The sequence below is a fragment of the Mus musculus genome, chromosome 15 (genome assembly GCF_000001635.26).
Source record: "Mus musculus strain C57BL/6J chromosome 15, GRCm38.p6 C57BL/6J".
Lineage (NCBI taxonomy): Eukaryota > Metazoa > Chordata > Mammalia > Rodentia > Muridae > Mus > Mus musculus.
The window spans coordinates 82451107-82465477 of record NC_000081.6 but is presented as its reverse complement, the minus strand read 5'-3'; the positions used below and the strand labels follow the sequence as shown (position 1 = coordinate 82465477).

The 14371-nt window shown below is 47.9% G+C and overlaps 1 protein-coding gene and 1 pseudogene across 1 annotated transcript; both read right to left on the bottom strand.

The window, feature by feature from the left end:
* On the bottom strand, positions 365–2859 carry Cyp2d32-ps (cytochrome P450, family 2, subfamily d, polypeptide 32, pseudogene; annotated as a pseudogene).
* Cyp2d9 (cytochrome P450, family 2, subfamily d, polypeptide 9) lies at positions 8651–13101 on the bottom strand. Its single transcript, NM_010006.2, has 9 exons — positions 12838–13101; positions 11709–11880; positions 11288–11440; positions 11037–11197; positions 10228–10404; positions 9903–10044; positions 9519–9706; positions 9003–9144; positions 8651–8902 (listed from the first exon to the last, which is right to left on the bottom strand). The coding sequence occupies exons 1-9, from the start codon at positions 13024–13026 to the stop codon at positions 8712–8714; spliced, it is 1515 nt and encodes a 504-aa protein (NP_034136.2). The 5' UTR covers positions 13027–13101; the 3' UTR covers positions 8651–8711.
* Between the last annotated feature and the right edge of the window lie 1270 nt (positions 13102–14371).

Sequence of the window (14371 nt, the reverse complement as noted above, 5' to 3'; positions counted from 1 at the left end):
ATTTCATTCCTTCCCTCTTTCTATCTGCAGCACTCCCAGATGACTACCCACTCCTCCCCTTTCTAACAAGAGTCTCATTAAGTAGTGGAATCTAAATAGTACATGCTGGACTTGAATTTGCAGTCTTCTTGCCTTGTCCTGTCATATTCTTTACTGGAGGCCACTGCTACTGGAGAAATAAACTCCATTCTCACAGCATTAATATTGTTGATAGGACCGAGACAGAGGGTCAAGAAGGATTGTAGTCTGTTGTATTGGAACACAATTGAGACGAGGGAGATGGACTAGGAATCTGAGTTGCAGACACAGGATTTCTTTATTAAACATCAATAAGCCCAAACTGGGGAGAAGGACGGTGTCACTGCCCCTGATACTGAACCACTGCACAGAATTGGCAGGGCTCTGGAGTAACTGGCATTGCATAGATGCTGTACTCACTGGGAAGGGGTTGTCCATCTGACATGGAGAAGCTAAAGCGCTGCAGGAGAAAGGTGAAGAAGAGAAAGAGCTCCATGCAGGCCAGGGGCTCCCTTAGGCATGCTTGGTGGCCTTCGGGTTGGAGAGGGCTCAGTCAGACTGGGATTTGATTGGTGCTCCACCATCCAAGGCACCTGGGGGAGATATGAACAGTCAGGCAGACCAGAGGTACCTTCTGAGAATGCCATGAAGGGCTCATGCTACACAAAGTGGCCCTTGGCATCCAGGAAGTATTCAGGATGAAAGCAGAGGGGCTTCTCCCAAATAGCCTCATCCTTTAGCTCAGAAGATAGGTTGGTAATAAGGGACTTCCCCTGGCAGGAGGCACACTGTGTTTACATTACAGGGTGAGGCTTACTAGACACTAGCCACCAAGTGCACAGGCACAGCCTCTACCACACACACTGGATGCTGTCGACTCACCACAGAAAACTTCACCACAGAAGCTTCTCACCTTTTATTAATAGTATGACATAGATATGTGACAAGTGACAAGTGTACACACTGTCACCTGTATTTGTAGGTAGTGGCTGTTACAACTTGCTTGCCTTTCTAGCTGGGGATTCTAAAGTACAGTTCCTGCTCTTGTTTCTCATATTAACCCAGGAGAAGTTGGTTCTGTTGAGTTGAGAATTGTGTTGCCTAAACTCTAATCTTGCGTAATTGGTCAGATCAGGCCAGTGGCTAGCTGGAGGGATCCAGGTCTACCTTAGGAATAAGGAAGCCCTGAACATTGCTGTGAAGGGAATTCCTGTGTGGCAAAGCCATTGCAGTGATGTCTTCAGAGCACTTCACCTCATGAATGACAGCATTGGTGAAGGGCATGAGGACCTGGTCTGCCATCTCTGGATGCCATACCTGTCCTATCACCTTGTCGATTTCCTATAGTTCTGAGCCTGGAAAGAGAGCAACACCTAAGTAAAGGAGACACAGTGTGGAGCCCCTTTTCCCTCCACTACTGCTCTGTTAAGGGCTGAATCCAAGGGAGGAAATATGGCCATCTTCCTTACTGGAGTGTGGGTTAAACCATCACTTGGAACCTGAAGTATCTCAAGTAAGCTTAAGGAGTGTGCTTCTACCATCCTCTTCCTTTCTTCCCAGCCCCATCGAGGCTCACTCTGAACATCTGGATTCTAGATCATGAGAAGCAGGGTCCAGGTCAGAGTGACTGAACTCATCACAATCCCAGCACCCAACAGGTGAAGGATAAGCAGATGTAGAGTGGTTTACTGAAGCTACTCTCATGGTTCCCCTGCCTAGGACACAGGAGGACAGCAGACTCACTGTACACACTGGAGTTCCCCAAAATACCTTCCTGATGATTTCAGGTTGTTACACTTCGGTGTCACGGACTTATTCACGGCTCAATGGGCAACAATTCCCATAGTCTCACCTGCTCCATCTCAGCCAGGAAGGCATCAGTCAGGTCACAATGTGACTAGTCAGGGTCCCATGTCTTCTAAGATGTTGGTCAGTCAACATCTTGTCCACTATGGCGAGAGATACCTTTTTCCCAGGCAAGACTTTGTCACCCAACCCTGAGATGCTCAGGACAATTGGGAATATGTTGAGAACCTGTAACAGCCATAGGATATGCTAGGCCACCCTGCTGCCTTTAATTTAACAAGTTGGGTAAATAAGATTTCTAGTAATAATATGCATTATTATTCCAATGTGTATTTGTGTATACATGATGTGAGGAGAGCTATTGCCACAACAAAGATGTTGAGGTCTGGGATAAACATACAGAGTCAGTTCTCACATTACTACATGGGATGAGAAATGAAACTGAAGAGCCCTGCTTGCCTGGCAAGCTCCTTACACAATGGACATCTCTCTGGATCCTGGGTACACAGGTTTAGTGTTGATCTCTGACAGTCTCAGTTTACAGCTGCTTCCATGATGGGCATAGGCCCTATTTGTTCCCAACCATCACCTGACTTTGACTTAGTTCTAACCTTCAGCCTCTAAGCCTTGTGATGGAAATCTCAAAAGTGTTGGTGTCTTCCTTGTGAGCAGAGATCCAGGTTCTCACCTTCCACAGTGCTTGACCTTGATCATTCTCCCCTCCCATTGCTGCAGGCTTGTCAAGGTTCTGGCTCCTATTCCTGTAGTTGACACTTCTAAAGGTGTCCTTCTCAAATCCCCTGCCTACAGCCTCCTCTTGGGACATAAACCACACAGAAATAATACTGCAGGCTGCCCTTGATCCTTCTACATCAGGGATGAAGACAATTTTCTTTTACATGCTTTCTTTCAATACCTTTAGAATTTGATTATGTCAGGGTCTCCATATTTGAAGCGACAGGCATAAATGAGAGAGGCAATCACATTGCATATGGCTTTGTCCAGGAGGTGGTTGGGATTGTGAGGACTCATTGCATACAAAAAAATCATCTGATAAGGTACACTTTCAAAGCTTGAAGGCTTGAGGACATTGCATCACAGAGGAATGAGACCTCCGAGAATGTCATGGAGCACTTTTTTGGGGAGGGACAGGATATGAGGGTTGACTGGCATTCAGTCAATGGCTTCTGTATGTGTGTGAGCAGTGAGAGGCTGTCTCCTGCAGTTGAGGGACAAAGGCTGAAGCCCCTCTTGGCATGGGAGGGCATTTAGGGAGGGCAGCTGAAAAACCTGTGGGTGAGTGGGGGCCCATGTTGGGAAAGTACCTAGAGCCCCCATGGTGAGTGAGTGGGGAGGTGCAGCTGGAGCAGTGACATCTTCAGTGCAGGTCTGTAGTCAGCCAGTGGATCAGGCAGCAAGACATACAACAGGGCATTTCTCAGACCCAGTCTGAGGAAGCTGACAAATAATCTAAGAATCCTGTGGGGCTACTAAGTTGGTCCAGGGACATGCCACATTCAAGCCTCTCTCTCTCCCTTATTCACCCTTTGTTTCTTGGGGGTCAATCTCACCTGGGAACAGTCTTCCACCTGGAGAGAAGTGAGGCCATTTTCTTTTTCAGGCCAGAGGCATGTGGCCAGGGTGAGCAGCCATGAGGAAAACAAAAAGATGACTCCTGAGCCTTCAAACAAATGGCCCTTGGGTGCTGGGCACTGCTGGGCACACCGCACATGTCAGCTCATCATTCACTAGGCTCAGCAGAGGATCAGTCGCTGTCCTTGCTGGGCATTTAGACCTCTAAATATCAAAGGCTCAAAACTCCCAGTGGAATCCAGGCAGGCTCTCTCTCTGCTGCACCTTCAGTGTAGAAGAAGGGGAGACAGGAGCTGAGCTGCGACCACACCAATGCTGCCCCACATCAAGGACTAGACACGGGTCTCCTCCTGCTGCTGACCAGGCTACCCCTGCACTGACCAGCTCTGTGTCACTGGAGCCTGTGGGTAAGTCCGTGCTTCTTGCTGGACTGAAGCCTCTAAGCCTGCCCCCTCTTCCTGTCTAGGATTCTTGACCCCGCCCAACCCAGTTCCATAAAATGGCATTTGACAAAATACAACACCCATTCATGATAAAAACAAAAAGTCTTAGAATTCAGTAATTCAAGGCCCATACCTAAACATAATAAAAGCAATCTACAGCAAACCAGTAGCCAACATCAAAATAAATGGAGAGAAACTTGAAGCAATCCCACTAAAATCAGGGACTAGACAAGGCTGCCCACGTTCTCCCTACCTGTTGAATATAGTACTTGAAGTCCTAGCCAGAGAAATTAGACAACAAAAGGAGATCAAGGGGAGACAAATTGGAAAGGAAGAAGTCAAACTATCACTATTTGCAGATGACATGATAGTATATAAAAGTGACCCTAAAAATTCCACCAAAGAATTCCTAAACCTGATAAACAGATTCAGTGCAGTAGCTGGATATAAAATTAACTCAAACAAATCACTGGCCTTTCTCTACACAAAGGATAAACAGGATAAGAAAGAAATTAGGGAAACAATACACTTCACAATAGTCACAAATAATATAAAATACCTTGGTGTAACTCTAACTAAGGGAGTGAAAGATCTGTACAATAAGAACTTCAAGTTTCTGAAGAAAGAAATTGAAGATCTCCAAAGATGGAAAGATTTCCCATGCTCATGGATTGGCAGGATTAATATAGTAAAAATGGCTATCATGCCGAAGGCAATCTAGACTCAATGCAATCCCCATCAAATACCAACTCAATTCTTCACAGAGTTCGAAAGGGCAATTGGCAAAATCATCTGGAATAACAAAAAACCTAGGATAGCAAAAACTATTCTCAACAATAAAAGAAACACTGGGGGAATCACCATCCCTGACATCAAGCAAGCTGTACTACAGAGCAATTGTGATAAAAAAAAAAAACAACTGCATGGTACTGGTACAGTGACAGACAGGTAGATCAATGGAATAGAAATGAAGACCCAGAAATGAACCCACAAACCTATGCTAACTTGATCTTTGACAAAGGAGCTAAAACCATCCAGTGGAAAAGACAGCATTTTCAACAAATGGTGCTGGCTCAACTGGCAGTTATCATGTAGAAGAATGCCAATTGATCCATTCTTATCTCCTTGTACAAAGCTAAAGTCTAAGTGGATCATGGAACTCCACATAAAACCAGAGACACTAAAATTTATAGAGGAGAAATAGGGAAAAGCCTCGAAGATATGGCACAGGGGGAAAATTCCTAAACAGAACAGCAATGGCTTGTGCTGTAAGATCAGAATCAACAAATGGGACCTCATAAAACTGCAAAGCTTCTGTAAGGCAAAAGACACTGTCAATAAGACAAAAAGGCCACCAACAGATTGGGAAAGGATCTTTACCAAACCTAAATCCAATAGGTGACTAATATCCAATATATACAAAGAACTCAAGAAGCTGGACTCCAGAAAATCAAATAACCCCATTAAAAAATGGGGTACAGAGCTAAACAATGAGTTCTCATCTGAGGAATACCGAATGGCTGAGAAGCACCTGAAAAAAAAAATGTTCAACATCCTTAATCATCATGGAAATGCAAATCAAAACAATCCTGAGATTCCACCTCACACCAGTCAGAAAGGCTAAAATCAAAAATTCAGGTGACAGCAGATGCTGGTAAGGATGTGAAAAAAGAGGAAAACTCCTCCATTGCTGGTGGGATTGCAAGCTTGTACAAACACTCTGGAAATCAGTCTGGCGGTTCCTCAGAAAATTGGACATAGTACTACCAGAAGATCCAGGAATACCTCTCCTGGGCATATACCCAGAAGATGTTCCAACTGGTAATAAGGACACATACTCCACTATGTTCATAGCAGCCTTATTTATAATAACCAGAAGCTGTAAAGTACCCAGATGTCCCTCAAAAGAGGAATGGATACAGAAAATGTGGTACATTTAAACAATGGAGTACTACTCAGCAATTAAAAACAATGAATTTATGAAATTCTTAGGTTGCAGTCTCCCCTCCCCCAGCCTGAAACCTGCTTGCTCAGGGGTGGAGCTTCCTGCTCATTCGTTCTGCTACACCCACTGCTGGACCGTGCTGCTTTTCTGTTTGGAGCCACTCACGTGCTCACCCTGCTACTGGATCCCAAGATTATTTGGCGGGAATCGGGTCCCCTCCCCCTTCCTTCATAACTGAGTGTCACAACAGTAAAATTGAGCTTTGATCTGAGTGACTTTGACTTGGCTTCGTTCTTTCTTCCGCCCATCTAGTTCTTCTCTTTCAGCCCGAGTTGCCATCTCAGTTGAACCGTTCGTTGAGAACTGCTGGTCGGCCGCAACATTAGGTAAATGGATAGATCTGGAGGATATCATCCTGAGTGAGGTAACTCAATCACAAAAGAACACACATGATATGCACTCACTGATAATTGGATATTAGCCCAGAAACTTAAATACCCTAGATACAATTTTCAAAACAAACGAAAACCAAGAAAAAGGAAGATCAAAGTGTGGATACTTCGTTCCTCCTTAGAATAGGGAACAAAATACTCATGGAAGGAGTTACAAAGACAAAGTTTGAGCTGAGACAGAAAGAAGGACCATCCAGAGACTGCTCCACCCGGGGATCCATCCCATAATCAACAACCAAATGCAGATATTATTGCATATGCCAGCAATATTTTTATGACAGAACCATGATATAGCTGTCTCTTGTGAGGCTATGCCATTGCCTGGCAAATACAGAAGTGGTTGCTCACAGTCATCTATTGGTTGGAACACAGGGCCACCCAATGGAGGAGCTAGAGAAAGTACCCAAGGAGCTGAAGGGGTTTGCAACCCTATAGGAGGAACAACAATGTGAACTAACCAGTACCCCCAGAGCTCATGTCTCTTGCTGCATATGTAGCAGAAGATGGCCTAGTCAGCCATCATTGGGAGGAGTGGCCCTTGGTCTTGCAAAGATTATATGCCCCAGTACAGGGGAATGCAAGGGCCAGGAAGCAGGAGTGGGTGGGTTGGGGAGAGTGTATAGGGGGATTTAGGGATTGCATTTGAAATGTAAACGAAGAAAATATCTAATAAAAATATTGTTAAAAAAAAAAAGACTGGCATCATAGGTTGGGGCAAAGACAAGATACTTTCTCAAGCCCCAAGTTGGCTTGAGAAGAGACCTGCATGGGAGTCAGGACACCAGCATGGAACATGGTCAGAATGTGGATTAGGTAGACATCTTGCTCAGGTCACTGAGAGACTCAGGCTGTTAGTTTCCTCATGGTTTGCTCCAGGCCCCTTCCAGAAGAACTTCTGGTACTAGATCATTAACCCTGCATGTCAGTGCTGGGACAATTCATTTGGCCTCTCATCTCTACCTGTCTGTTTCATACATGACATTATCAAAGAGAAGCAGTGGTGTTGACTTGGGGCCAGCCCCAGAGGGGAATGGGCTGAGTCAGGATGGGTTTTCTTGCATCAGGTAAGTGAGCCCTGGTGAGATAAGTGCCCAGACAAGTGAGGGATGTCCCACACTGTGCTGTAATGGGTTTCTTCTTTGGCTCCAGCTCTTGGGAGAGGCATGGATGCTCTGCTAACCATGTGCCTGCTGCCACTGTCTTCTTCCCTTCATCCTCAGTCCATGTCCTCTCAGCCATGTGAACAACCCTGGTCTGTCAGAATCATGTGACTTCAGGGCAGACTGGGGTGTGCATATTCATGTCAGCAGCACAGGTGTGCCATGTCCACACAGGATGCTGGGACTGAGTCCCTGGCCATCAAGCATTGCTGCACTGGGACAGGGGTGCTCCCAGGTTTGCAATTTTCTGCACGCATATTAACAGATACACCATCTCTGTCCTTTGGACTCCACTGGAAGAGGACAAATGAAACGTGTGCACATTTCTCATGGCACCATTTATACCACCAATAGGGATTTAGGCAAGTGTTCTGGATACCTAAGTGTGACTTGGAGTATGTGGAGATGGGTCAACCATGTGGGTGCTCCTTCTCTGTGGCACCCAGTAAACCCCTGGACAGTGAGGCTCACTGAGGCTCCCTCTGAGCAATGTCTTCAGGCTGAGTCACACTGGTGACTGTGAATCCCACCCTGTGACATATCTGACAGATGGCTGGGAGTGTGCCAGACTCCCTGAGCTCTGTTGTCACTTTGCCTGCTCCTCCTTTTCTTCTCTCTCATTTCTCTGTGGTCACCACTATGAGGACAGCAGCCTACCTGTCCAAGGGAGGCTTCCCAGTCAATCATGGCACCACTGGGTGTTGGGAACCACCATGTCATGTCTCAGACAAGACCAGTACTGGCTCTCATTGGAAGCCTGCTACACCTGTTCCAGAGAACCATGGTGAACTTACCTTTGCCTGTAGTTTGTCACCAACCTGGTCACCACGCTGGGTCTCAGTGTGTGAACCAGGGCGAGCTGTCACCTGAACACAGCCTACCATTTTGTTCTCTACCATCAGCCTCCCTTTCTCCATCCCTCCTTCCTGTATTTTTTGTGCATCCTCGTCATAGCTCTGCTTTAGTTATACCACAAAGAATCTCCTGGTTACATAACCCAGGCTGACCTAAGCCTTGCTGTATATCCCAGGATAGCACCACACATGATCCTCCTGATTGGGCTCCCAAGTATTGACACTGAAGTCCTGTTCCAATGATCCAAGGTCAGCACATCCTTTCATCACAAGAGTTATGTTGTCTCTTGGAAAGGAATGAAGCAGGTGAGATGGTTGTTTGGAGACTATTGTCTGAGGACCCAACAAGAGAAATCTGGGGTTGAAGGAGAAAACAGCAGAAGACACAAGACTAGTTTATTATACATGGCAGGAAACTGCCCTACAGAGCATGTCTGGAATTAGTGTCCTTGGTCTCGTACCACAGCACAGAGCTGGTAGGGAGAGGGGGCAACAAGAATACCATAGACTCCAGAGTTGCTGGGCTGGGGCTGTCCATCAGGCACTGAGAAGCTAAAGCGCTGCAGGAGGCAGGTGAAGAAGAGGAAAAGCTCCATGCGGGCCAGGGCCTCCCCCAGGCATGATCTGCGGCCTGTGTGTGGAAGAGGGCCCAGTTAGTCTGGGACCTCATTGGTGCTCCACCCTCCAAGGCACCCTTGGGAGAGACAGGCAGCCAGGCATCCCCCAGGCACCTGCTGAGAATGGCATGAAGGCCTCAGGCTTCACAAAGTGGCCCTGGGCATCCAGGAAGTGTTCAGGATGGAAGCGGAGGGGCTTCTCCCAGACAGACTCATCTTTCAGCATGGAGGACATGTTGGGGAGGAGGATCGTCCCCTGTTAGGAGGCACATAGTGTGAACATGGACTGGGGAGGGGCTGCCCAGACCCTGGTCACCAGGATCACATGCATATCTTCTTTCCTGCACACACTGGATCCTCTCATTCAACCTCAGCCCCTGAGCCTCTCAGTAGCTTAGAGATCCCTGTAATGATCTTCCACTGGTGCCTACCCAGCAACCATCCCTGTGTGCAATGCTCCATAAAGTGCCCTTTGGCCATTTTCTTTAACATTTCTTTCTTGAGGACTCTTGAAGGCTGCAACTTGCGTGCACTCCGGTTCTTGTGAGCAAGTTAGGAATAGGACATGTTGGTCTCTCTTGCCCTTGTGGGATAGTGATCATGATGAAGTAGTATCAGGCCCAGGCCTACCTTGGGGATGAGGAAGTCCTGCACTTCAATGTCATGACTTGTGATGCGTGGCAAATTCACTGGAACAATGTCCCCAAAGCGCTGCACCTCATGAATGACAGCATTGGTGTAGGGCATGTGGGCCTGGTCTGCCATCTCTGGATGCCTCACCTGCCCTATGACCTCATCGATTTCTTGTTGGACTCTGCCTGGAGGGACAGCATCCCCTCAGTGAAATAGTCACAGGAGACATCCCTGTCTTACAATCATGTTAAGGGCTGAGGCCATGTCAGAAACACCAGTGAGCAGCCTGGGGTCTGGGTTGAGGTAGCACTGGGAGCCACAATCATACCAACTGACTGGGGACTGTGCCTCTACCTCCCTCCCATCCCCAGCCAGGCTCACGCTGCACATCTGGATGCAGGATCATGAGCATCAGGGCCCAGGACAATGTGGTTGAGGTGGTCAGCATCCCTGCACCAAACAGGTCACGCACCACCATGAGCAGGTTCTCATCATTGAAGCTGCTCTCAGGATTCCCTTTGGCCTGGGCCACACAGAAAGAATGGGCTCAGTAGGGAAAGGAAGTCCCACATGGCCTCCCATTGTCCCCAGGGCAGTCCAGGTGCTGAGTCACTTGGTGATACACAGGACTCTACCCATCTTGCCTCACAGCTCACAGGACCTCAGCCCACAATTCCTGGCTACATCTCTTAGAACTGCAAATCACCTTCTCTATCTCTGCCAGGAAGGCATCAGTCAAATTTCGGGGTGCTTGGACAGGGTCCCAGGTGGTCCTATTCTCAGTCAACAGGTTATCCAGTATGGCGATGAAGGACTTCTGACCTTGGAGGGCCTTGTCAGCCAGCCTTGGGATACGCAAGAGTATCGGGAATGCATTAAGAACCTGTGAGAGACATAGGAAGTCTCAGAGGTTAATCTTCATAAAATTAATTATTAGTGAATCATGATCATGTATGGTGCTTATGAGTTGCAGTGTGTAGAAGCAAGTGATAGGACAGTGTGTAGAGTCAATTATCTCTGTCCCACATGGGTCCCAGACATCAAACTGTGGTTGGCTGGCTTGCTTGGCAAGCTCCTTACCCAATCACCCTTTGACTGGCTCCTCAGTGCTAGGGATGCTCAGTATCAACCTGGACCAGGCTCAGTTGCCAGTCTCCCTCACAACAGACACAAAGCCTGTGTGTCCCCACCTCTCCACTGCCTCCTCTATAACTGTTAAATTAGAAGAGCCTCCTAAAGGTTCTCTCAGCCCCAGGTGAACAAAGGAATATTCTACCCCGGCAATAACCACAGATTTTTTTGTGTTCCATAAAAATAGAAGGCCCAGGTTCTCTCCCTTTCTGGAAATCCTGATCTTGGTCTGCTTCTCCTTTCCTGTCATTGAACAGGTGTCAACCATCATATCCTCCTACAGTTGACCCCCAGAAGTCCTCTCCCACTACCTTAGCACCTAGCTTCCCTCAACGAAGACAGACTGCAAAGAAATGGCTGTGTACCCTGCCCTGAACCTCCTACCTCAGGAATTAAGCCAGAGACTTCTGTCAAACTTTGTTCCAGTACTTTCAGCATCCTGATGAGGAAAGGGTCTTCATATTCAAAGCGACGGGCAAAAATGAGAGATGCAATCACATTGCACGTGGATTTGTTCAGCATGGGGTTGGGATTGATGGGCTGCCCTGGGAGTGGAGATGGAGTGAAGATGCAAGCAAGTCAATGGACTGCCCATGTCTCCCTGTGCCCAACTACATCCCTCACCCATCACCCACCAGCCTGGGCGGTGAAGGCATCACAGAGGTGATTGGCCTCCTTGGTCACCCAGTCCTCCAGTGATTTCTTGCCCAGGCCAAAGTTGCGCAGGGTAGACACAGAGAATCGCCTCTGCTCTCGCCACTCGGGCCCGTAGGGTGCAAGGACCACACCTGCAGACACATCAGTATGTAACCAAGAATGCCCAACTCTACTGTCTCCTTCTCTCTTCAATTCTCTTTTCTGGGTTCTGTCCTGGCCATGAGCCTCTCAAAACCTTGCTATCACAATCCAGCGCATGCCTTCTGGGTAGTCCTCCTGGTCTTCAGTGACTCTGCTGTGAATTGCTTGACCACATTCCCACCCACGTTCATAACCTGTGCTTCCTCAGCTTATTCCCACACGTCTGAACCCAAATCCACCGTCCACACAGCCCTTTACCTTGGGATCCAGGCTTCACACCCAGGTACTCAAAGATGGGCACTGGAGGGCGGTCAGCAGTGTCCTCTCCACAGGTCAACAGCATTTCCTTCATTGCCTTCAGTCCATTGATCACAACCATAGGCTTCCAGGCCATCTGTAGGCTGAACACGTCACCATAGCGGTTTTGAAGCTGAGGTAGAGAGACAGAGCACATAGGAAGTGGAGGTGCCCACAGATAATAGAACCAGTTTCACTGCACAACAATGTCAAAGTGAGAGGGTGCAAGGAAGTTTCTGTGTGTGTGAGTGCACATTCGTGTATGTTTACACCTTCATGTTTATGTATGTAATTTAAGTATGTGTGCATATGTGTATGTAAGTCCATGCATATCTCTCCCTCAGAGTCAATGCATATCTTAGTGTCTCTCTGTCTCTCTCTGTCTCTCTCTGTCTCTCTCTGTCTCTCTCTGTCTCTCTCTCCCTCTCTCTGCCTCTCTCCCTCTCTCTCTCTCTCTGTATTTGTATATGTGCATGCACATTAGTGTGTATCTTGCTTGTTATTGAACCCTGGTCCTCATGTATCCTGGGAAACTGCTTCTCACTGAGCTCCATTCCCAGCCTGAGGCTGCCTACCACTGCGGTGTCTTATCTTTTAAGTTCAGCGAAGGAATCACAGTAGATGTGACTCCCCAGTGGTGATCTTGTCAGAGCCAGAAAACTGTCCTGGGTTCTTTAACATGTCAACATTCATGAAGAGACTCTGGTTCCTCGAGATGGGCAGTGAGGCCAGAGAGCACACAACAGCAAGAGATTCAGGCAGCCACAGTCCCTCTCTCCACTCAGTGTCCTAAATGATATTTTTGGTAAACTAACAGACCTTGTTTTTGACAGGGCCATAATGGACCTTTGTCCTCTATGGCTGCTGCCCTGTCCAAACTGACTAAATACTGTTGTCACATCCTGCTTCACCTCCTGGAATTTTTCTTCTAAAATTTTGCTCTAGGAATTCCCAGTGGCTGCTACCAAAACATTTCTATGCCTGTCCTCTCTTGGAGGTCTAGATCCCTGTCTGACCTGTGGCCTAAGCCCTAGTATGTGCCGCTGTAGATACCATTACTTCAGTTACCATCTATTGCTAAGTCACTCACCTTGTACAAGCTGTATGGCATGTTACCTAGGTCCACCTGCAGCAAGTTACCCAGTACAGGCCATGGCACAGGGCCTGGTGGGTAACGAGAAGTCCAGCGCTGGCGCTGGTGGGTCAGGTCCACCAGTAATATGAAGATGACTGTGAATATGGCCACAGGCCACAGGTCAGTCCCAGTCAGCAGCTCCATGGCTGCCCCACTACTGCCCAGGCTTCCCAGAGACCAATGAACAACACTCAATACAACACCTAGGATCAGGAAGCCCCAAGCTTGGATCCTGTCACCTTATAAAGGAGTGCCAGGGTTGCCCTTTGTCCTCTGTGTCCTGCCCCAAATATGTGTTTGTTTTGGCCCGGAATAGGGAGGAGCCAGTGATGTTCAGTTCCTACCAGGAGCAGAGCATGCTGATTCTGCTGGGCTGAACATGGTAGGCAGATGTCTAGAGGACCCCTCTTCAAGATGGATGATCTGATTACTGTGTGCAGCAAATTCATTTGGTATGCTACCTATGCAAATCTTTGAGGGCTTGAGGATATTGCCTCAGAGAGGAATGAGACCTCCAAATCTTCATGGAGCACTTTGTTGACAGGACATGGGGCTTGACTGCCTTCCTGTGAATGCCTTCTGTGCATGTTTGAGCGGTGGGAGGATGTTTTCTACAGTGGAGGGAAAGAGGCTGGAGCCCCTATGGGCAAAAGAAGGACAGGTGGGGAGGGAAGCTGGAATCCTTGCTTGTGAGTAGTGCAAAGGCATATAGAGCCCCTGTGGTAAAGTGGAAGTTACTGGTGGGAAGGCAGCTAGATGTTCTGTTGATTAGTGAGTGCCAGTGGGGAAGGCAGCTGGAGCATTGCCATGTTCACTACAGGTCTGTGGTCATCCAGTGGATCAGGCAGCAATAATTACAACACGAGATTTCTCAGGCCCAGTCTGGGGAAGCTGAGAAAAATCTGAGTATCTTGCTGGCCAAAGTTGTTACAGGGACTTGTCACATGCTGGCCTCTGTCTCTTATTCACCCTCAGTTTCTTGGTGGGTCAATCTCACCTGGGAACAGTTTTTCACATGGAGGTAGGTGAGGCAGTTTCCTTGCTCATGCCAGAGGCCTGTGGTCAGGGTGAGCATTCATGAGGAAAACAGAAAGATGACTCCCGAGCCTTCTAATAAATGGCCCTTGTGTGCTGGGCACTGCTGGACACATGGCACATAGCAGGTCCCCATACACTAGGGTCCAAAGAGGCTCAGTCCCTGTCCTTGCTGGGAATCCAGACCTCTGAAGATCGAAGGCTTAGAAGTCCTCCTGGAATCCAGGCAGGCTCTTTCTACTACAGCTTCACCATGGTGGAAGGGAGGCTTGAGTTGAATGGAGACACACCATGAAGCCCCAGAGCAAGGACTACACACAGGTCTCCTCTCTGCTGAATGTGCCCCCCTGCACTGACCACCTGTGTGTCACTGGAGCCTGTTGGTGACTCCATGCTTATTGCTGGCCTGAAGCCTCTAAGTCTGTTTCTCCTCTTCCTGTCCATGCTCTTTGGC

Excerpts from the sequence above, each read along its gene's own strand:
- Cyp2d9 (NM_010006.2), bottom strand. The coding sequence starts at position 13,026 with ATGGAGCTGCTGACTGGGACTGACCTGTGGCCTGTGGCCATATTCACA. Across the intron at positions 11,441-11,708 it reads TGTGAAGCCTGGATCCCAAG|GTGTGGTCCTTGCACCCTAC; the intron begins GTAAAGGGCTGT and ends ATGTGTCTGCAG. Across the intron at positions 10,045-10,227 it reads TCCTGGCAGAGATAGAGAAG|GCCAAAGGGAATCCTGAGAG; the intron begins GTGATTTGCAGT and ends TGTGTGGCCCAG.